Raw genomic sequence first — 23,866 nt, forward strand, 5'->3', positions numbered from 1 at the left:
ACGTGTTGCATGTAGTTATACACAATACTTACAGTAACAGCCCACACCCACCCCATCTCAAAACAGTTGTCCAATAACTTTTTCCATGGCTCCTCTGCCCTGCTGCTGTGTAAATAAAGAATGTTTGCAAGCAAGTGGCGGTAAATTAGAGCGCGTGATAACAGTCCAATTGACGTGGTGGTTCAAATTGAGGAACAGCCTGCGTGCTTACTTGTCAGAGAATAACGTTACTCTTTCAGGGCGTTGACGGGAAAGGACTTGAAATGGACACGAAAATTGGTAGCTGAGTAACTCTCTCTTATTTATTGTTTAACAGACTAAGATAACATTGTGGTTACTTGATATTTACATGAATGTCAACTTGTCATTGAGTGCGATTTAACCTTAGCTGCTACACTCCAATGCTATAACTTAACGTTATAACTTAATGATGTACACCTAACATTCATTAACCGTAAATAACGGTAAAATAATACACCTAAATGCATATACACCCAACTTGAAGTACATTAACATTAGCTATCGTTTCGTTAAACAGCCAACTGATCTTTAACATTGCCTGAAGTCAGTTGGTTCCTAAACATAACTTATCGCTAGCTAGTTGTACAGTTCGCTAGCTGCTAGCAATTATTTTCCTCACATCTTGTCATTCAATGAACGACGGCATTAACATGTAAAATACATCTCCACCAAGTTTGCCAAATTGGCTTGACTACCTTTTTTTGTCATCTAACTAGTTTCCCACCTTTTTTCTTTCATGTAATGTTAACCTTCATGTTAAAGGTCAAAAGGAGAAACGCAAGTTTGCTCCCCCATTAGCTCGTGACAAGCAGCCTCATGGAAAAGAAAAGAGCGAGGATGGAGAAGACCAGAAAAAAGAAGTAAAAACCCATGACGAGGTGGAAGAAAAGACGACAACAGATACAGTAGAACAGAAAATTGTTGGTATCAATAAGGCTACAAATATGAGTAAAAAGCACAAGCCTTTAGCAGGGCATAGTAAGAAAGGCACAGGAGACAAAAACATGGCAGAAAAGACTAAATGTATTACACAAGGTGGTCAAGCAGAGGATAGACCTATGGAGAGTTCCATTGTAAGTAAGTCTCTCTCAGATGATGGACTAGAGAGGGAGGTCACTCTAATAAAAGAGAAACAGGAGAAAGTGAAGAATAAACAACAAGTACCTGCCACAGGTGTAGACAAGGATGCAGATGGGATGCCAAATAAAAACAAGAATGGATGTATGCCCAAGATCAAAGAGAAGCAGGTATGTCTGGGTACAGATTTATCTACAAAGTAGCAAACACCCTCATTCTCATTTGGGTCTGCCTTGAGATATTTGCCTTTGTGATACATTACATTAGTCAGTTACAAGCTAGAGCTAATTTTTTTACCTGTACTGATTACAACCTGCCTGGTGTGGAATATATTCATAGCCATTTTGGAATATTTTAGCAACTGTTTTGTGATCATTTCGACATTCAGTGCATTATTCTTACAATGCTACATGATACATGCCACACCAGATATTCTCAGTTAGTCGCTCATATTACTGTGTCTTCACCTGAGAGGTTTATGAAAGTGATATGGTCAGGGTCTCATCCAGCCAATCACCAGTTACTGCTAGGTTGTCATCCATTTTGACCCTGACCTTAAGCCTATTCATAGCCCTGTAGGAGTGGTAAAATGTAACAGTATGTCTGACTGTTACAGCTGTGTTATTCAGTAGCACCCAAATGATGTACATATTATTGTGTAGTAGATTATATTCTATGGTACAGGTCATATAGAATAACAGGGGTAGAGACAAGAGTGGATTGGATGTGTCAGTAGATCAATTCATGTTGCAACAATCACACACACATGCCATGTCTCAGATGATATGAGTCATTCAAGTCCTCCATGGTATGATACACAAAAACTCGAGTGCATGTCGTAGCGCATGCGAATGCTCCTTTTGGTCTCTTCCTCTTTCCTGTACACAGAGAGCTGTGGCGTGTGGTTGCCTGCTCCAATTTTTCATTTTGGAACCATTAAAATAAGTTCAGCACCAGTTTTGCATTCATCCACTCGTCTCCATTGTTTTTTTCTTTTGCTACTCACTGCCCTCTTCTACTTTTATTACTTTTAGGCTCCAGTAGCATTGACAGACAGTCAATATGAAGACATCTTTGACAATGTATTGGGGGCTGCACAATTGGAGACCTGCATGGGTACGTGAAATGCACTGTGTGTGTGTGTGTGAGAGAGACAGTGTGTTGAACGGTTATTTTGAGTGTATTTGTGCGTGACTGTTGTGTATCTGCAGAGGATGCCAGAGCCATGCTGAGTGAGGTGGAGTTGTTGCAGGCCAGCATAGATCAGGAAGTTAACAAGTAAATGCACACATACACACACACACACACATTTTATAGGCACTTACAATAAACTTATAGTAAAGTCAAGGCATATATGTTTTATTGCTACCTTTAACTCTCTGAATAATGATGACTAATGAATCCACAAAAACATGAATTTTGTCATGAACATTGCCACACAGAAGCTGCATACATGTACGTACTGTGTGCTGATGGAAATAATTATCAGCTAAGCGGTAAGCCCAATAATGCACAGATGATGCTACTGTAACACTGTTTAACACCCTTGCCAGACATTTACAAGTTTCAGCTCATTATGCAAGAGTATTGTTTATAGACTTTACATCTGCTTTTAATTCTATGCAAATTCATATTCTTTTGCAGAGACTTGTGGACCTGGGGGTTAATGGGGGGATAATTCAGTGGGTTAGACACTTCCTATCTGACCGCCCTCAAAGAGTTATCCTTGGAAATGTCATGTCAGACTTGAGCATACTGAATACTGAGGCACCTCAGGGTACCATATTGTCACCCTTGCTTTTCTCTATTTACACTAATGAGTTTAAGATACATGGGGAATATTTTAAAATGTTTAAATATGCAGACGATATGGCTCTGATTGGTCGATTAAGAAGGGGAGACTTGGAGAGAGAACAAGCCTATATCCATCATGCAACATCTCTTCAACGTTGGTGTCAGGATAGTTTTCTAGAAATGTATGTCTCAAAGACAAAAGAACTCATTCTGCGTAATGATAAGGACCAGCTACTCCCAGTTATCATTAAGGGGCAATCAGTTGAATGTGTGTCTGATTTTAAATATCTGGGGACTTTTATAGCAAATTGACGTTTAGGGAAAACACTGAGTTTATTTTTAAAAAGTGCTCCCAGCGCCTTTACCTAATCCGGAGGCTTAATAACTTTGGTGTCAATAAGGACATCCTCCAAATGGTGTATAAAAATCTAGTGGAGAGCATTTTGTCCTTTAATATGATTATGTGGTATGGCAACCTAAATGCCAAGTGGAGAAGCAAACTCCAGAAAATAGTCAACATGGCCTCAAAGATTATAGGGAAGCCACAAAAGCAACTGAGCATAATCTAAGTAGAAAACACCATAAGTCAGAAAAATCATCAGTGACTCCTCCCATCCATTATACAGCGAATTTGAGCTTCTCCCCTCAGGTAGGCGCTATAGGGTGCCTAACACCAGTAAAAATATTTTTAGAAATTCTTTTGTCCCCAATGGTTTCAGGGCAATAAACAGTGCAGGGACTCTTACTGGAAGTACTTCAGTTGTTTTTTAAGTCAGTTATTTATCATATTTATTAGCTAGCCTAGCAATGCATGGATTGCTTAGGCCTATTTATTTATTGACTGGTATTTATTGACTGGCCAGGCTTGTCTGTTTTTTATACGATATGCAGTGCTTCTGAAATTGAATGTGTGGTGCTCGTCTGTCCTGAATGTTGTATGTTTTATGGTGAAACTAAAGACGAATTTCCACTTATAATAAAAAAATTTGTAACATATTTAATAACATATAACATTTTTTGTATTGTATTGTATTGTAATGAGCACAATAATTTACAATGACTGAAATGAGTCAATGAAAGAATCGGGATTGAATCAACAGAGAACAGCTTTTTATAGCTTAAAAGAAAGAGCAGAATGCACATACAACTTTGGCAATATGTATGCTAACGTGTGTGTCTCTGTGTGATTGCAGGACCAGGGAAGAGAGGGAGGTTGAGGAACAGGAGATTTATGAGGCCAGGACAGAGGAGACGCACCATCGATTCAAAGAGAGAGAAGAGAAAGGTTCAAAGAGTGGGAGCCAGAAGAGGAAAAGAGCGGAGGAAGAGGATGATAGCGAGGCAGATGAATGTATGTAGTCTCTGTCAAATCAGTGCTGCATTATGTGCAGTAAGGTGTGCAGGGATGCTGTCAGATACTTTATCCCTATGAAGGAGTACAATATTGCCCCACCCCCTGATAATAATAATAATAATGTTTTTCATTATCTTCTATGTCAGTTCAAGGCCATTCCCAACTTCCTGTCCATGTGTGTGAGTGTGTGAGAGTGAAAGTTGTGACTGAATTATGAGAATGTGGCTAGAGGGTTAATATGTGTGTAACCGCGTGTATATGTGTGTTTGTTTAGATGATTCGTGGGTTCAGTGCAGTAGAAAAGAATGTAGGAAGTGGAGAAGGCTGCAGGATGATACAGACCCTTCAACCCTACCCAAAAACTGGACCTGTAGAGAGAACACGGGTATGTGCGCACACACACACACACACACACACACACACACAAGAAAATGTATTTGTACATCAGTAAGTCCACTGATCTCTGATTTAGTTCTCATTCCAGGTCTGAGATTACACTGTATCACATATAGGGATGTAACGGTATGAAAATTTAACCCCACGGTTATAGTGACCAAAATTATCACGGTTTCCGGTATTATCGCGGTATTTAAAAAAAAAAGTGTGACAGTGTTTATTACATTAAAAATATAGGCAAACCCTTACTGCCTTCAGCAGGATACCGATCATTCACAGCAATGGCAATCCTTGTCTCTGCTCAACCCTCCACACACACAGAAAGTGGCTTGTCTTGTTTCTATTGCATATTTTGAATTCATAAACTTTATATATTTTGCTAATAGTTTATAATATGTTAGGATCTGCATAATTACTTATAGCTAAAAATATTCAGTAATTTCAATACTTCATACTGATTTTTAAACTATTACACTTGTCTTTAATGACATTACAGGGGTGTTGTGTAGTCTAATTGAGTGCCTGTCACTTTAAGAGATAGGCTACGTAAAGTAATTACATTAACCCTCATTCGGTTTTAGGAAAGTAGTCACGCATAGTTCAAGGATATCCGTTTTCATTGAATAAAATGAATGTTCAAATAATTAACAACTCAAAGAAAATATTGCTGTGATCATAGAAAAGATAAGTGTCTTGCAATGTTAACTTCTATGATTTGGTGAGCACTAGGCAACTGTAGGCCTATTAATGACATGACGCGTGAGCTAACGGGATAGTTACCTAGATGGAGCTCTCTCAACGTGTTCAAGTTTGCCAATAGGCTGTGTAGCTTTTTTCGGAAATTGAATTAAACACTAGGCCTAATTGAACTAAATGCCATAGCCTACGGTATGTATGTAGGTTACCGTGGCATTGTGCTCACTTTTTCCTCGGTTGGAAATGTTAAATTGGCTGCTTAGGCTATAGCTTAACTTATGATTTGGAGTTTGGTATATCTGTTATATCCAATGAGTGACACCCAGCGCTCAACATAACACTTCACGGCATTCTCCTGATAACGTTAGTGGAATAGCCTAGATTTAATGTGAACGTGTAGGCCTACATAAAAAGACGCAGAGTGCCTGATACAGCGCACGTTTTGGGGTGAAAATGTTGCGCCCTTTAAAAGCAGGTGTAGCCTTATCCGAATCATGGTTAAATCCATCAATTAGACAACAGAATTAGTAAGGTAAAGTTTTGTTTCATAGTAGCCTTCTAGCTTGTGTCAAAAGCAGGCTCGGATGAAGCTGGGAGGAATTAAACACACGGTTACCACACCGTAGTATCAACCGCGATAATAATGATATTCGAAATGAACACGGTAATTGTTATCGTCAACATTTTTATCATGGTTTACCGTCACACCGGTAATCGTTACATCCCTAATCACATATTACTGTATCACATACAGGCAGTGTAAGAGGTAAAAAGTTACATAGTAACATCTTACTGTAATTTAGTTACTTTATTGGGTAAAGAAGTATGGTAACATATTACAGTTCAAATTTCAATAACTAGTCACATTTACTGAAAAACTGAAAAGTCCATTCCTGCATTACTCACAGTCTCTCTAATGAATTGCCTTAGGTTTCCATAGCAGCACGCAGTGATTGTCTTTTTAAAATGTAGATTCTCTCTCTGCACCGCTCTCCCTCAAACGTGTGGCTTCAGCCCGCCCCTCCCCTCTACAAATCAAAACACTGGTGGCTTGTGCAAGGAATGTTCATGAAGACTATCTGGTGCGGTGTAGCCAACACAACTTTGTTCAAAATTGATGCATTCAAGTTAACTCTGCAAAGTGAGTAGCCTATTTTACACAACGTTGTAAATCACACGCTACACTACGTAATTTATTCAAGTGGCTCTCTTCTGAACTACCTCTAATTTATGGAGGACAAAGAGATAGCACCTGCTTGATCATTTAGCCAGAAGAGAAATAACTTTAAGAAATAATCTGTAGGCCTGCTGCAAAAACAGATGTTGTTGGCTATTTAAACTATCTGACGAGATAGTTCTGGCTACGAGAAAGAGGCTTGGTCAACTGTGGCCCATGTTTTGGTTCAGAAATTAAGTTGCCCTACCTTAAAGGGATAGTTCGGGTTTTAAGACACAAAGTTATATGGGTTCCCTGTCAGCAACGTTGTGCATCAGCACTGACTTACCCCCCGACAGCGTCCTGTGAGCCGAGATCCAGCCGGTTTTTGATCGTTTTTGATGCTGAAGAAAGTAGTCCGGCAAGTTTCTGGGGTCACGGAAGTAAAGTGTTTTTCTTCTCAAAACCATATGCGTTCAACAGAGTGATATATTTGCACCACAAAAACGTTGTCCAGCTGTCAGTAGCGCGCAGTGATAGGAATCGCGAAAAATAAGTAAGTGATAACGAGGTTTGGATTTTTCCTGGACAACGTTTTTGTGGTGCAAATATATCACTCTTTTGAACGCATATGGTTTTAAGAAGAAAAACACTTTACTTTCGTGACCCCAGAAACTTGCCGGACTACTTTCTTCAGCATCAAAAACCGGCTGGATCTCGGCTCACAGGACGCTGTTGCGGGGTAAGTCAGTGCTGATGCACCACGTTGCTGACAGGGAACCCATATAACTTCGTGTCTTAAAACCCGAACTATCCCTTTAACATCCAATCTCCTCACTGCATTGTAGCCAATTAACTGCATGACAGTTGGCTATTTATATTGTTCTGTACAATAAATAAATTCATTAGTTAAACTTTTTGAAGCACAGCTTAGCTACGCACTTGGCTACGGAAAACATACATTATATTTGCACAGGAGAGAGAGAATGAGAATGCACACACACAGTGATTACAGAATTTGTATACTATTTGCGGCTTGTTAGTTACCAGTAAGCAATGTTTAGCCAATTCAGTAACTCAAGACCTCAAAGTCATCACTTTTTGATTTTTGATGTTAAAGCACAAACACTGTTTTAAGCTTGTCTAAGGTTAAAGGTGGCACAATTGATATAGGCTATTGTCAGACTACTTTTTGCTGATCAATGGCAAACTTGAAACTGCAAATATTAACTCTTTGAATTTCTCACCCTTATTTTAAAAACATGCCCAAAAGTAAAGCAAATAACAAGTAACAAGTAAAGTTATCTCATTGCAATTTAGGGCGTACTCACACTAGGCAATTCGTACCGTACCCGAGTACACTTGGCCCCTAAAGTCCGGTTCGTTTGACCAGTGTGATCACTTCGTTCCGTACCGGGGTACGCTAGTGGCCTACGCTTGGAGGAGGTGGACTCTGGTACGGTACGCATGGAAGCACGACGTCATTAATGATGAAATAAACAATAACGTTCCAATTAACAATCACACGTTGCATAAAGATTCTAGAACACAGCAACTCAATCGTACCCAAGTACGGTTTGATAATATGCAGTGTGAGTGCAGACCAGGAACCAGAGGCAACCGTGCTCCAGTACGGTACGGGTGAAACGTACCTAGTGTGAGTGCGCCCTTAAAGAAGTAACTTGTGACTTATTACTTTTTTTGAGTAAGGACCCCAATACTGCATACAGACTAGGTAGATATCAGGGAGAGCCACACAGTTAGAGCAATACTGACTGTAAAGATCGGAACAGTGACTTTTTAATTGATTTGTAGTAAAGCTGCCAGATTTAGGGAACAAATCTTGGCGTAGAGAGCACTGATTGCAATTATCTGGGGCGATTCTGATTTGTGATTTTTCATAGAGTGTGATCTGCTGATTCCAATTTCCTTTCTACTATCCACTTTAAAGCACACACAAAGATGTATTTTCTATCTTTTCTTTAATAGAACATTTTAACATAGAAATGTAATCTTTTCAATAATGGAATGGCTGATGGAAATGGAACAGGTGAACAGACAGATTCTTCTTCAAGTCTAACTTCAGCTGTAGTATCAAACTATAATGCCTCCCAGTATGGGGCACTCACACACTACTAAATGCACTGTGATATTATGCAACAACCATTTTTTTCTTCTCACATTCAATATCCAGCTAGAAATACAAAAACAATTTTCATGATACATCTATCTATTAATGCAAGGAACGTCTGTCTGTGTGTTCCACGCATAACTCTCGAACCACTCATCCGACTGACCTAAAATTTGACACAGGTATTTCTAATGACATGCGTGAGTGCAGTGCAAAGTTTGGTCGGTTTTGGACAAAAAATGACAAAGATATCGTTAAATTAAGCAAAATACAACTCTACCGCTATACTACAATTCTACCGCTCTCCGCATTAGCCACTCCCCTTCTCTCACTTACTCCAGCATAGAAAAAAAGCCCATTTCGCTGACAAACTCACGTCTTGCCATTCATGGAAATTACAATGTCTCACTGAAACAACGGACCGTTTCAAGGTTGTTGATCTTGGATAAACATGCTGAGTCCGACACACATGCTGGTAAGCAGGCTGTTAAAGTAATGTAACGGTGCATAGGCTACTTCAACAACGGCGGTTGCCTATACCGCCCTAGCGCTTCTATTGCCTAATCAGGTTGCTGATCTTGCAACAATATGCCAACACACACACGTCGGTAACATTCTGTTAAAATTTGTGTTTAAAACAGCCGCTCTTGACTCTATCTGGACATCGACTATGGGCATAACATTCATTCAAACATCACTTCTGAGTTAATAGCACTGGCATGGCCATGGTCATGCGGTTATTTCATGGGTATGTAATGTACCTAATATTGCCATTAGCTGCAACTCGAACGCCTTTCCCCTTCACTTTTTTACTTTACAAAGTGAGTAAAAAGTGCTACTAACTGCACAGGCCTGATTCTACAACATCGCCAATCTAACATGATCTACCTGCATCAACGTAATCGGGCAACAAGTTTCTTGGAAAACATTGTTTGTACGGGCACTGCACTAGTTTGAATACATTACAGGGAAGGAGAAGTGTTCATAGCGATTGATTGACTCAGCCATATGTGCAGAATTAATTTTGCCATTGTTTTCCTGAAATATTCAAGGTCTTCCCTGGAAAAGACATTGCCTGGATGGCATTTTATGTTGCTCAAAACCTATATTAATCATTCAGAGTTGTGCGGTCGTCGCCATGCCCGATAACATGAAAATTGGCCAATTCCAGTCACCAACCGATCAATCGGTGCACCTAATTGAGAATTATGACATTTCTGGAATTAAGCTCATTTTCCACCTCCCCTCAAGCAAAACAATTGATAATTACCTTTTCCCGTTCATCCAGCCATTCTGTGAGTTTGGCGATACCACTTTTAGCTTCAGCCTAGCATAGATCATTGAATCGGATTAGACCATTAGCATCTTGCCTGCTAGCATCATGCTTAAAAGTGGCTTAAGATTTCCAGTAATTTTCCTATTTAAAACGTCTCTTCTCAAGTTAGAAAGTGCAATAAGACAAACTGAATATGAAACCTGGTGTTTTTCTAGGCTGATTTGACATGGAACTACACTCTCATCTTGCGTAATAATCAAGGAAAGTTGCCAACGTACCATGGGCGCAGTGATATCACGCAGCACCTGAAATTGTCCCCATAGGCAACAAGCAGAAGTTTGCCATAGAAGGCATTTTCAAATATGGATATATGGTGGTTAGAAGTAATTATCAACCAGAAATCTAAATCCATTTATGATCCATGAAGATCCCTGGAACTATGCTCCTTACTTACAGGTCAAGAGGTGTAGTTTGAACTAACTACCTTTACTACAGTGTATGTGAACGTTTGTGTAGCTTAACGATCGGACTATGGAAGTTGCACCAGCATAGTTTAGATGTGTGTCTCTCTCTTTCACGCTTTGCCTCTTGCTCTGTGTGTGTGTGTGTGTGTGTGTGTGTGTGTGTGTGTGTATATGAGTAGATTTGGCATGTAGCAGTTGTGATGCCCCAGAGGAAAGTTGGAGTGTGAGTAAGGAGGAGGAGTTCTACTACTGCAGCCTAGTGCCTGGTTCACTGGTGTGGGCCCAACAGACTGGATACCCCTGGTACCGATACACACAAACAGGCACACATTCAGACACATACACAAATAAAGTAGACTCATGGGCCAGTGCGTGAACATTACATTGGCCTCATAAACACTTCCCACTCCCATAGACCTGGACACATACTGTATATGCAGGAGAGGTGATTTTCTCTTTTTTTTGTGCTATGGGCAGGTGGCCAGCCATGATTGAAAGAGAGCCGGTCACCAATGACTTCCTACGGTTCAAGACAAGAAAAGATCCCTTTCCTGTAAGGAATCACCTTAAACCTAAACCAGGGGTTCTCAAAATGGGGTCCGCAAAATATTTTTTTTAAATGATAAAATGGTGCTTCATCTTTTTTTTTCTTCTTTTTTTAAATTATTGATAGATGATGATCCTTTGCTCCAATTAAACAAGCAAATTATGACTGTTGTTCATACCAAAATTAACATTAATTCTTATGTGATTATGACAAATCACTTCAATCTGTTATGAATCACTTGAATCACTTCACTCAGGTCACAGTTAACCGTTCTTACTGTTGCTTAGCTTGGCTTAACGTGTGTTTGACACCGAAATCTCGACGATTGATCCTGTTTGTGCCATTTGGCTGCATTAGAATGTTCTCTGTACGGCTTTAACAGTGGTTACTGGTCTTCAACAATCCTCTATAGCAAGTTTCGCAGCGAAATTCAACTTCTGTTATGTTATATTAGGCACACTCGGTTGTCAGGTATCTGAAAAAATACTTGCAGGATTTCGAAAATCCCTGATAAAAGATGACAGAAGCAAATTGCACAAACAGGATCAATCGTCGAGATTTTGGTGTCAAACTCTCGTTTGCATGCTAGGCAATACAGAAAACTGGCTTAAAGTGTAAAATACCAAACTATTCCTTTAAATTATGAAGGGGGTCCTCGGAAGTTTTTCTCCTCCGCTGTGGTCAGAGAACCCCTGAACCCCTATTTGGTAAAGAGAAAGGTGACCATGACTTGACTGAAATGAATTCCTGTGGTAATGACTGCAGGTGTGCAAGTGTAGTGCTCACTAGAGGGCGCTGCTAGCCTACTTACTAGAACATCACAAAATGCAAACACCCCTATGCGGTGCAGTCTGTTTGTATTCATCTGCACTGATCCCCAGTTTAAACTTCCTTTCATGGAAGTGTGAAATGTTAGAGGTAATATAGTACATCCTGACACGAGTGAAGTTCATTTGCATGTGTCTGTGATGATACAATCATTACATAATTCTGTCATGCAGGCATGTGTAGCATCCATGAAGGGTGTAAATATTGTGTGTGACCTCCCTGTGTTCTAGGCATACTGAATAGAACATGTAACATATTGTGTTTTGCATGTGCAGTGTAAGTGCCATGTGACGTATTTGGGGAGCCCAGCAACTCGTGCATGGGTGCAGCGCTGTAGAGTAAGAGACTACAACGACCTTCAAGAGCAGACTGCCCTCAATGTTAGTCCCTTTCTCTCCCAACAATTCATTGATTCCTCTCTCTCTTTCTCTTGACTCTCTCTGTTTCTCTCTCTCACTCACACACACACACATACCACACTCTGCTAATGCTAATTTAGGAACAATGTAGAGAAGTTGTTGAATTGTGTCAGTGCTCTGGCTAAGTGGTGATATTTATGGATATTTATGGCTGGTGGTTTTCAGATGGCGAGGCAGCAGGTGCATAAGAGGAAGCTGAAGGATGCAATAAAGATGGCTGGACATGCACAGAAACTCCCTCTTCAGGTATAGCGCTCACACATTCCGTATGAAACACTCAGAGCACATACAGCACTGTTAATCCCCAACCTCAGTGCTTTTCGCTGATGATCTCTCTCTCCTCACTAGAGGGAGCTCTTTATCTTGTAATCACAATGAATGTTGCCACTTCACAGCAATAACCTCATTTTAATCCCTCCCAAACCCTTTCTACACTTCTATAGTTATGAAATACTTTGTGTTAATGTCGAGACATTAATCTCTCATGATGACTGTAATACGCTGTACAAATGCTATCACTCTTATGCTGAAAGATTCATCTCTACATCTCTATATCTCTGTTCCACCTATTGATAACCATGAAATCGGCTGTCTGGACCTCCTCTCTCTCTCTTTAGCTCTCTCCTTCCGTATCTCTGTATCTCTTAGTCTCTCTCTCTCTCTCTCTCTCTCTCTCTCTCTCTCTCTCTCTCTCTCTCTCTCTCTCTCTCTTCTGTCTGGCTGTCTGAAGTGGGATTTAACTGTCTGCTGCCTCAGTGGAAACTGCAGCTTCAGCCAAACATCTTCCTAAACCAAAATGGACACACTCACACACACGCTTACAACGGGTTCTGTTTCACCGGCATACACATTCACTATGCGCTGGCAATTACAAAGTCTGGTAGGTTGGTCCAGAAGTTTATCATTACTGGTGTGCTGATCCGATAATTACTGGATCAGATATTGGAAAACACAAGAAATACAAAGTTATCATTACATTAAGTATACTTGGAAGGACACAGAGAGATGCTGTGTTACACGGTAACACGAAACACAGATGACCTGCATATTCATGTGAACAGTAGTTACAATGCGACCTGAGACCTGTGAATCAATCACTGGCAACACTTTAAACTTCTATGTCTCAAAATGAATGTTCATCTCCGCTCATTGAAGCCTAGCCACGACTGGGACTGCACATGAACTGAACTATTTATTTAATATTTTGTTTTACTATTTGATTATAACACCATCATACTTATTAGGTACGTGGGCAAATTTGGCTATGTTCCTATGTATGTGTTTTTCCTTTTTTTTAATGCACTTCCTAGGCCAGTGTTTCTCAAACTATGGGCCGCGGACCGGTACCGGGCCGCGAGAAGATTACCATCGGGCCGCCGGCCGACCCTCTCTGCCGCCTTCAAGACGCACCATGCGGCCGCGGCCGCACCCGTTCTTCTCGGTCATATTGCTGCGAGAGATTTTCGCACAGAAATAACAGGCATATCATATGAAACTGCATAACCTGACCTTTCTAATGACACTAGCCACTAGTTTCTACAACGAACGGTTCGCGAGATAATTAGCGTTGAAAATTACAGCTACATACAAAAATAAAATGTCACATTCAGTTCTGCGTCATACAGATTCTTCTCTGTGAAATATCTCATGATTTCGGAACTGCCCTATGGCAAACTGCATATCAAAATAAACAGGAGATCCTACTGATTCCAATGGCATATAGAATGTATCTGTATAATTAGCGGTAATCACGAGAAATCCCTTTTTGAAATCACATCAAATTTCTGCCTTTTTTCATACCTCCCCATTTCCCCCACTTCAAAATAATGTATTTTTCATAACAGAAGTTGTATTCAGACCCCTGTTTATGATATGGCAGATGCTTGATATGCCATTTCAGGACCCAAAATAGCAATAGATTGAAATATTATACGTAGGCCTACTACTAGTAACTGCTAATAATAATAGCCTAATAATAATGATAAATCATCTATCTATCTATCCATTAGTGATGCGCGGTTCAGCCCATTACCCGCGGATATCCGCGGGTTTACCTGCGGGTCGGGCGGATTTGGGTAGGCCTAGTAGTTTTTTCTAAATATTGCGGGTGGGTCGGGTCAAAAAAGTAAAAATGCACATTTCTCACTTGTTAACTTCCGACATAGGATACACTTCCGCCTGCAATACACAGGAGGTGTGGTCGAACGCAAAACATAATTTCTCCTAAATTCAGCACCCAATGCGCCATGCGTGACTGACTGAAAAAAGTCAATCGTGCATTCGCTACTTTATTGACATGGAGCCTATGATCTGGGATATCGAAGGTTGTGCACAATGCGAGAACACCTTGCTTCTGTCATATACACGAATAAACAGCTGTGCTTGTTAAATGCTTGGCAGTGTTTCACGCAAAAGTAGGCTATCCTATGAAGTTGCAAGGGGAAATATGAATGGAAACTTGTTATGTCCATGAAGATGAGATTTAACACTGGCTATGTCTAGGCTGCAGATTATGGTGTGGAAGAGCGCAGATTGTCAAAATGACTGATTATTGTAACCCGCTGTTGTGCTCATTTGGGAGAATTAGGCTAATTAAGCTACGAAAGACGTTAGGTGCGTTTTTTCCTTTCCGCGGGTTGGGTCGGATTTGGGTCACAATTCGAACATATTTTTGCGGATTGGGCGGGGCGGTTTGGATCTCCTGAAGAGTCGGGTTGGGGCGGGTTTTAAAAAAAGCCCACCCGCGCATCACTACTATCCATCTATCTATCAGGCTTGTGCAAAATTCAGAATTGAATTTAGAATGACTCCTAAATTCCAATTCAATTCTTGGGCTTGAATTTAATTGAATTGAGGTCAAAAACAGGATGTAGAATTACAATTCAAATTTGAATTAAAGAAGAATTGAAATTCAAAGAAATTCATATACATAATTTAAGGGTAGTGTTTAACAATTAAGTTTCACAAAATGTCAGATATGATCGCAACAAACACACAATTTATTATAACAGTAATCAATTACATTTCCAAAGTAACCTTCCCAAAACTGAATGCAGATTCAACACATTCTTCCTGTTAGGCCGTGACTGTGGAATTGTCTTGAATTGCCATGAATTGAATTCCACTTCCTGTCATTCCAATTCAAGTTAAAATTCAACTTCCTGTGGGGTGGGGCCAATTCGATTCAAATTCCAATTCATGAATTCTAAATTCGGAATTGTGCACAAGCCTGCTATCTAAAGGCGTACATGGTGGCGGGCGGTGGAAGTTGGGGGCATGGGCGGGTGTTCAGAGGGTGTGCAGACGCCTATGCAGGGCCTTGGAACACCAAGGCCTAACATCACAGGGCCCCAGAGCAAAGAAGTTTGAGAAACCCTGTCCTAGGCTACAGGAACCCAGATTAAATGTTAAATCCAGTGGTTTTAGCAAAGTTTTTCCATAAGTAAAGGGTCTGGGTTGAGCTCATGGGGGCATGGTTTTCAGGGGAAAGGAAGCTGAGCAGGTCTAGAGATCACTCCACTGTACATTAGTATAACTGTTTTATTGCAAGTGAAATACAATAATGCTGTGTATGTATGTACAGTGCCTTAGAAAGTCATCATAGCCTTTTGAAATAGTTACTTTTTTATATCTCACAGCCTGAAATCAAAACCCATTAAAAAATATATATTTTTCCAGTTTTATCTGTACAACATCAAAATAATGGGAAAAAAGTCAACAATTTTGAAAATTAATAAAATTTTAAAAACTGGAATAACAGGGTTGGAAAAGTCATTATACCCCTGACTTGATACTTTGTAGAGCTTCATTTTGCTTTCATTACAGCTATCAATCTGTTTGGATATGTCTCTATTATACCTTTGCACACCTAGATTGTGCAGAATTGTTAAAATTCAGTCTAATTCTGTAGGGAACGGCGATGGACTGCTCTCTTCAAGTCAATCCACAGATTTTCTATAGGATTTAAGTCAGGGTTATGACTTTGCCACTCAAGGATATTCATCATCCTATCCTTAAAGGTCCGCCATTTTTGGAAATAAGCTCATTTTAAAACATTTTAAAACGTGTCTCTTCTCAAGTTAGAAAGTGCAATAAGACCAAACGAAAATGAAACCTGACGTTTTTCTTGGCTGATTTGACATGGAACTACACTCTCATCTTGCGTAATAATCAAGGCAAGTTGCAAACGTACCATGGGCGCAGTGATATCAGGCACTACTGCTGCTTGTTGTCTATGGGGACTATTTTCAGATGCTGCATGATGTCACTTCCCCCACCATGCTTCATAATAGGTAGGTGTGTTTAGGGTGGTGTACTGTGTTTGGTTTTCGCCAAGCATAGCACTTGGAGTTCAGTGCAAAAACACATCTGGAATATTCTGCTATCATGTGGAAAAAGGTTTTATGGACAAATGAGACTAAGATTGAACTTTTTGGAGAATAAGATTGAACTTTTTGGACTGAACTCCAGATGCTAACCAAACGCAGTACACCACCCAGAACACACTATTCCTACTGTGAAGCATGGTGGGGGCAACATTATGTTGTGGGGATGTTTCCCTTCAGCGGGGACTGGGCAATTGGTCAGGATAGAAGGGAAAATGGATGCTACCAAGTACATCCAAATTCTTGAGGAAAACCTGTGTCCCTCTGCTAGACAGCTGAAGATGGGCAGGTCATTCACCTTTCAACACAACAATGATCCAGAACATACTGCCAAAAGAACAAACCAGTGGCTTAAGGATAGGATGGTGAATGTCCTTGAGTGGCAAAGTCAGAGCCCTGAATTATATCCTATAGAAAATCTGTGGATTGGTTTGAAGAGAGCAGTCCATCGCCGCTCCCTACAGAATTTGACTGAATTTGAACATTTCTGCAAGGATGATTGTGCAAATACTCCCCAATCCAGATGAACAAAGCTAATAGGGACATATCAAAAACAGATTGATGGCTGTAATGAAAGCAAAAGTTAGATCTACAAAGTATTAAATCAGAGGTATGATGACTTTTCCAACCCTGTTATTCTCATTTATAATCTAATTTTCAGAACTGTTGCCTTTTTTTATTATTATTTTGATGTTGTACAGCTAAATTTGTAAATACAACTGGGTTTAAAAACTAAAAACTATTTTTTTTTTTTTTTTTTTTTTTTAAAAAGGGTTTTGATTTCAGGCTGTAAGACAAAAAAAGTAACTATTTCAAAGGGGTATGCTGACGTTCTATATGCAGTGTACATATACAGGTATATACAGCACATGCACACTGATCGTGCACACAGAAATCCAGACTGTTCCTATGGTGTAACGAGCTATAAGTTGTTACCATAACAGGGTTTTTGCTCTATGTTCAAGGAGCTGCCGAAGACCCAACTCTCCTCAGAGTACCTCTTCCCCTAACACATCTAACGAGCTCAGCATAATGTGCACTTTCTTCTACTACTATTTAGTTTCACCATACTTCTGAACTTTCGTTATCTTGTAGTGTTGGGAAGATTTTTTTGTTACACTGAGATCTCTCTGTATAACATATCACATACTTTAATAGTGTGAATCATACATCACATTGTTGATGTGTACATCCGTTTTTCTGTGTTAATATGTGACTAGATGTCACATGATGTGCATGTTTGTTTATTTGTACAAATGTGAAAATAAAGTTTAAAGCTGTTTATATACTGTAGATATATAGGCATGTTGTGTCTAAAAATGAGTAATAGCTCTCTGTTTTATTCATATTTTCTTCTCCCACTCTCTCACAGAAACGTTTGAACAGGTTTGGGTTTATGGCACGCCGAGCAACAGATGGAGAGAACTTGGAAGAGGATAGTGACATTGAAGGTAATCACACACACATACTGTACATACACACAAACAAGACAAGTGTATGCGTTATGCATTTTTAAACACTAATTTTACACAGACTCGTTTTGCCACATTTACATACACATTCACCCTCCTTACAGAATTGCTGATGTGCATGCTTGGCTGTGTGTGTAGAAATTTTAGCGTTATTTACAGAGTCCAAAAAGGGGAGTGAAGGGAGGAAGAGAGGAAAAGACTCTGGCAATGAGGTCAGGAATAGCATGTGCACACTATTGAATTAAAATACCTTAACTGGGAATTCAGGCAATGTTTTACATAGATTTCCATTTCTCTGGGTCACCAAGTACTGTCGGTACAAATACAAGTGAAAACAGTTGGTTTTACTGAGCTTGAGTTGCTGCAGTCAACAGCCAGGCAGCAATATGTACGCTCTACACTCTGGCGGCATGAAAAACGGAGATTTATGTGAAAAATCGCCAGAATTCCCCTTCAAGAGTTTTAGCCTGCAGTCTAAAATTGTTCACCTTTGATTTTGCTTGCATGACTGGTAGGAGGTGTGGCGCCCACAGAAACTGAGGAAACAGACAGAAGGTAAGCACTACAAGCACATGGGCCATTTTCAAAGAAAAGGTTGTATTGTCACAGTCTGCACACTTTCTCTTCATCAATGCAATGGTCTAATTGCAGTGCATGCAAATGCACTGTTCTGTTATCTGAAGGCTTCTACTTCTTCTTCTTCTTCTTCTTCTTCTTCTTCTTCTTATTCTCCTAACCAAAATTTCTGCGTTTAATTCAGCTTCAACCGTTTAACGTAGAAACTTGGTTCAAACTTTGTTACGTAGGGATTTGGTTAGACTGTAACTTCATAATAGTTCTTTTCTGCATATAGTAAGTCTTACCAGAGAGTTACAAAGGCACACTGCTTATTAACTTAAAAAGCCTTTATTTTTTTGGGCTTACACGTTGCGACAACAATGTCTTCCTCAGAGCTCTCTCAGCTCTCTCTTTCAGCCCTTTTCAGACTGAGAAACGATACATTAGCGTTTAAGAAATAGCGGGTTCAGGGGGAGTTCGCAGTGTGAAAGGTAGACGTGTTTTGGTCCCGGGTCGCCTGAAGCCGAGTTCAGAGGCGAGTTTTGGGAGGTGTTGCCTAGCAGCACGTCACACGCAATTTGGGAGTGAACAATGACGTTAAGCATGCCTTGGACCCCGGAGATAAACTGATAAACACAACTGTCATGCTAGTGCTACGTGGTTTAGTTTCCAAATGATGGCGGGCCACTTGTTATTTGAATGCCAAATGAGGTCCTTTTGTCTGTCGAAGTCATATTTTACTGTGCTAAGTCCTGAACGACTGCTGCCGTTTCAGTTAGCTCATTGGCTAGTAAGCTAGCATTAAGCAAACGTTCCAAAAAGATGTGCTGGCAGCAGACGGTTTTGGTAACATAGCAACAATAAACACTTGACCGAAGTGCTGAGAAAAGGAGGTTCAGGGCACTTTCAGCGTAAAAAACGCGATATGGACACAGCAGCTAAAGTTGTCCTTGTCTCTGGTGTGTTTCCTGTATTTTAACCTCCTGCCTTGCCAAATACGTCATCAGTCACACACCCCTAATAGCGGGGTTGACCTGTTCCTTTCACATTCAACCCGCTCAACCCGGGTTCAATTGCCGAGGCGGGTTGACTCCCCACCCCGTGTCGGTCAGTGTGAAAGGAACAGCCTTAACGTTAAATTCGGCTGATTTAGCGTTAAATTCGGTCAGTGTGAAAGGGGCTTCTGTCTCTTCATTCTACAAGGATATAAGGGGGGATGTTGTTACGCCCACATTATGGATATGATTTAATGGCAAAGTAAGTAAATTGGAATTAATAAATACAATTATTTGTACCCCAGCTTGTTAGTATACTTTTAGGATCCTGTACTGTTTTATACAACCCCTAATCAGAGACACTTGCTCATGGAGGCTCACATTTTCATGAAAGCTTGATAGTGTGTAAAACAACAACATGACGTTCAGCTAGTGAAGGCTACAATTCAAACCTGGCTAGTTAATCTTGTTAAAATTAGCTTAAATTCGTTTTCAACTAAATTAGACCTAAATAGTTAAAGTCTTCGTTCAGACGTTCATTCATTTGCTAGGTACGAGGCAACATATATTTTCATTGCTCTCTCCTTTGCTAAGTTAACTGACAGACTTACCCTAGCTAGCTGCCTGCTACCATTGGAGTTTCTTGTACGTCTTTCTGCCGTTCTGACCCTGTTTGTAAGTCCAGTGAGTGACACAAAGTTGGATACTCAATGAAACGTTTGATTTATTAACAACTAAGCAACTGAAAGTTAATTAAGTTACTGATTAAGTTCATTAACACAAGCTAAATTCCACTATTCAAATACATATTTAGTGACTAAATAAATCAAATAAATTCGTACATGCAGGTTTGCATTGTGCTGAACAAAGAAATTTGGATGTGCCTGTGACTGACTAGGCTCCATTCAGCCTCTGAAGATCCTCCGTGCAGTAATTTTCAATTGCGATAGGGGTCTCTTTCACAAATTTGACTGATTTCAGTAACATTGCGTTTGAAAAGCAATTAGTTCTATGTTGTTTTAGTTAGGAAGTTGGTTAAATATATGTATATTTTATTATTTTAATTTCCCTGAAAAGTTTAGGGAGGATTGTCCTCCCTTTCCTCAATGGACGAGCCCCTTCTGACCATCTGACCACACCCATGTACTCTGTCTCAAGCTTTAAGCATACAATCTGACTCTCTTAAGACTGCAGATCCTGTTCAACTTCCTCTGTCCACAACTGTTTCTAAATGAACGTTTGTTTCACATTTTATGGTAATGTATGTATTGCTTGCATGCACTGCTAATTTCCTCGAAATTACATTTTCTAGTTTAATTTAAAGTCTGTACTAAAATAGTCTCGCTGTCTACACTTTACCATTACCATCTACAAGATTGTTCTGTATGATAATGCTAATGTCCCACATTAATTAATGTTACTTTTGACAGGAATTTTAAATGCTGGTTAGTTTTACTCGCCTTATTCGCCTATTGAAAATTGTAGTACTAAGTAGGTTTTAAGTCTTTTGGATTTATTTTGTTTTAGTAGGGCTGTAATGGTACACAAACCGAAACTGAAATCTCAACACAAACATCCACGATCCTGTTTTGAAGAAAACTGTTACTGTACTGTTGACAGGTCTTTACTGACGAAGACACAGAAGACACAGACACTTTTTTTGTTTGCACAAAATGAAGACAGTTTAATCAGTGTGCCCCAGTCAGTCTTCTTTGTATTAAAAGTCTGTACTGTTATTTGCACCTGTAATTGGAAATGGCCCACTCTTAAATGAGTATTGCCTCTCATGCTGGTCTCCAAAAGTTCTTCTCTATAATCATGTATTTGTTTCATCCCCTCTCCAAATTTGCAGAGAGAGTAGAGGAACCGAAAGAGGACGTCACAAGAGAAGCAGAGATCAAGAGTGAAACGGAAACCACAGAGGAGGCAGGGAAGACAGAGAATGAAGAGAACAAACAGGAGGAGTGGGCGGTGGTGGAGAAGAGTCTGATAAAGAGACCTAGGAAGGGGGCAGATCGATACAGAGACATTGAAAATAAGGAGAATGAGAAAGTGGATGGGGAGAATAAGATGAAGAAGCCAGCAAAAGATAAAAAGCAAAAGGAGAGAATGAAGAAAGGGTTGGAGGAAGGAAAGAAGGGAACAGAGAAAAAGGAGAACCAGAAGAAGGGAGCCAACCTCTCATGCAAGGAAGAGACAATAGGTGAGACACAAAGTAAGGGAGGAAGAGAGAGGTAGTGATGCAAAGTCAGAGAAAGAGTAAGACAACAGATTGAGCAAAAGGCAGTGGATATTTATGTGTGAAAAATACCTTACCTTCCTTTTGTCAGACATTGATACTCTGACATCAAATATCGATATTATTTTTACTGAAATATGAAATTCTACCATTCATATTCTAAACAGACTCCTCTGCCCATTTTGCTCACTAGAGTCACTGGTTCATGTATACTGTAATAGGTAAAAACTAGAATGTGTCTAGAAACACTGAAATATGGCTTGAAAATGACTAGTATTTCTTGAGAGAGGTATACTTTTTGTTAGTTGAAGTAGTATATGCTATTGTTGAAGTTCTCCATTGTTATGACAGATATTTGTCAATTAGTTTCAGTAGAGGCCATGATATCATTTTAGATACCAAGAGGAAAAGTATGTGTCTCTTCAGGCGCACATGGTAGAAAATGAATGAACTATAGCTTTTTAAAAAAAAAAAAAAAATCTTGGTTCTCATGCTTCTGTCATTCTCTTGGCAAGTGAAAGTAACCTTTCTTACGCATGAGTCAGATAGGTGTGAAGATGAGAAGATAGAAAATAGAGTGGGAGAAGAGCAGCAACAGTGCCCAACCAAACAGTCAGGTAAGAAAGGCTCCTGATTGGTGCTCAAAGTCACTCATGTGACCTGGCAGTACCTTAATGTCCCAGTTGTCCCAACTATTAGTTAATTAATTGTTAAGTTAAGTAATTATTTTTGTTTTCTTCTCTCTCTCTCTCTCTCTCTCTCTCTCTCTCTCTCTCTCTCTCTCTCTCTCTGCAGAGATGCAGGCTACACCTAGTAAACAAGATGAGGAGAAGACTGGAAATAAAGATGGAAAGGTGAAGAAACAACAGCAGGGCCCTGTGAAAGAGTCAGGTAAGAGAGGTTCCTGGTTGGTTGAGGTGCTCACTGTCATGTGACCTGATATGACCCTTGACCTTCTCATGTCTCTCTTTCTCACAGGTGACCAGGCAGTACCTGATATTGCTGTGGAAACCAGTCCTGATACAGTCTCTGGTTCACAGGAGGAAGGAAGGGATGAGGTAGAGGAAACAGAGATGCAGAGAGAGGATACAGAACTGATGCAGGAGGAAGTGGATGGAGAGCAAAAATCAGAGGGAGGTGCTCTAGTGGAGGTCGAGGAAAGCATTGAGAAATTGAGAGAAGAAGAGAAGGATGGAGAAAAGGAAGCAAAGAATGAGGCCGTAGTAGGAGAAGAGGAGGCAGAAGAGAGACAGGAGCCAGAGAAGTGTATGATCAAGGGTCTGGGGTTGAGTGATGATGATGGTGATGATTTCCTGGACACAGACCTGGACATTATGGCCTGCAGGGATGACCTGATGAAGAGACTCGCTTGTGCTGAAGAAGAAGAGGAGGAGGAGGAGGATTTCTCCACCATACTCTTTGAAGAGTAGAGGTGACTAACCGTACACACCACACTTAGGTGCAGTACAGACTTCACAAATCCTCAAATGTACCTCTGGCAGATAGATATCTAGATCTCTGATTGCTCTTTTTCACTCCTCCTCTCTTCCCCACACTTTCTCCTCATTTGGCTCTGGTGGTCTCACACTCTTTATAGATGTGAGTGTCTTCTTTCTTTTACTCTAGTTACACCAGACCCTTAATCTTAAGGTTTTGAAACGTTCAAACACTTGTTCATGTTCATGTTCATCTATCTCCATTTACGATTGTTTACTGAAATATTGCAATGATTTGTTCACATTATTTATTTGTAATACATTTTAGATACACACTGTTGTCTTGTTGGTCAATTATTTTATTGTTGTATTTGTAGTATTTTACTGTGTGTGTGTGTGTGTGTGTGTGTGTGTGTGAGAGAGAGAGAGAGAGAGTGAGAGTGAGTGTGTACTGTAAGTGTGTACTGGAACTCCCTGTTTTGTAGAGCGGATCAGGAAAGCTTCACACCCACTGCATTCCACCCTCCATTTGACACAAACCTTGGCCAACACCGCCAAAGATAAGACAGGATGGAGTGTGTGTGTGTGTGTGTGTGTGTGTGTGTGTGTGTGTGTGTGTGTG

The 23,866-nt window shown here is 40.1% G+C and overlaps 1 protein-coding gene across 2 annotated transcripts; it reads left to right on the plus strand.

Moving 5' to 3' along the window:
• The first annotated feature begins 171 nt into the window (after nt 1-171).
• LOC134060375 (zinc finger CW-type PWWP domain protein 1-like) lies at nt 172-23,577 on the plus strand. 2 transcript variants are annotated; one of them, XM_062517062.1, is made up of 17 exons: nt 172-279; nt 784-1,268; nt 2,133-2,214; nt 2,310-2,376; nt 4,086-4,243; nt 4,521-4,631; nt 10,545-10,668; nt 10,843-10,918; nt 12,016-12,120; nt 12,325-12,405; nt 17,917-17,995; nt 18,155-18,228; nt 18,532-18,571; nt 21,422-21,772; nt 22,354-22,425; nt 22,604-22,699; nt 22,787-23,577. In XM_062517062.1, exons 1-17 carry the CDS (start codon nt 264-266, stop codon nt 23,236-23,238), a joined length of 2,469 nt encoding a protein of 822 aa, XP_062373046.1. In that variant the 5' UTR covers nt 172-263; the 3' UTR covers nt 23,239-23,577. The 2 variants fall into 2 exon arrangements, with proteins under 2 accessions (XP_062373046.1, XP_062373047.1); XM_062517063.1 differs by having other exon boundaries at nt 18,176-18,228.
• The last annotated feature ends 289 nt before the right edge of the window (nt 23,578-23,866 follow it).

The sequence above is a fragment of the Sardina pilchardus genome, chromosome 16, assembly GCF_963854185.1.
Source record: "Sardina pilchardus chromosome 16, fSarPil1.1, whole genome shotgun sequence".
NCBI classification, from domain to species: Eukaryota; Metazoa; Chordata; class Actinopteri; order Clupeiformes; family Clupeidae; genus Sardina; species Sardina pilchardus.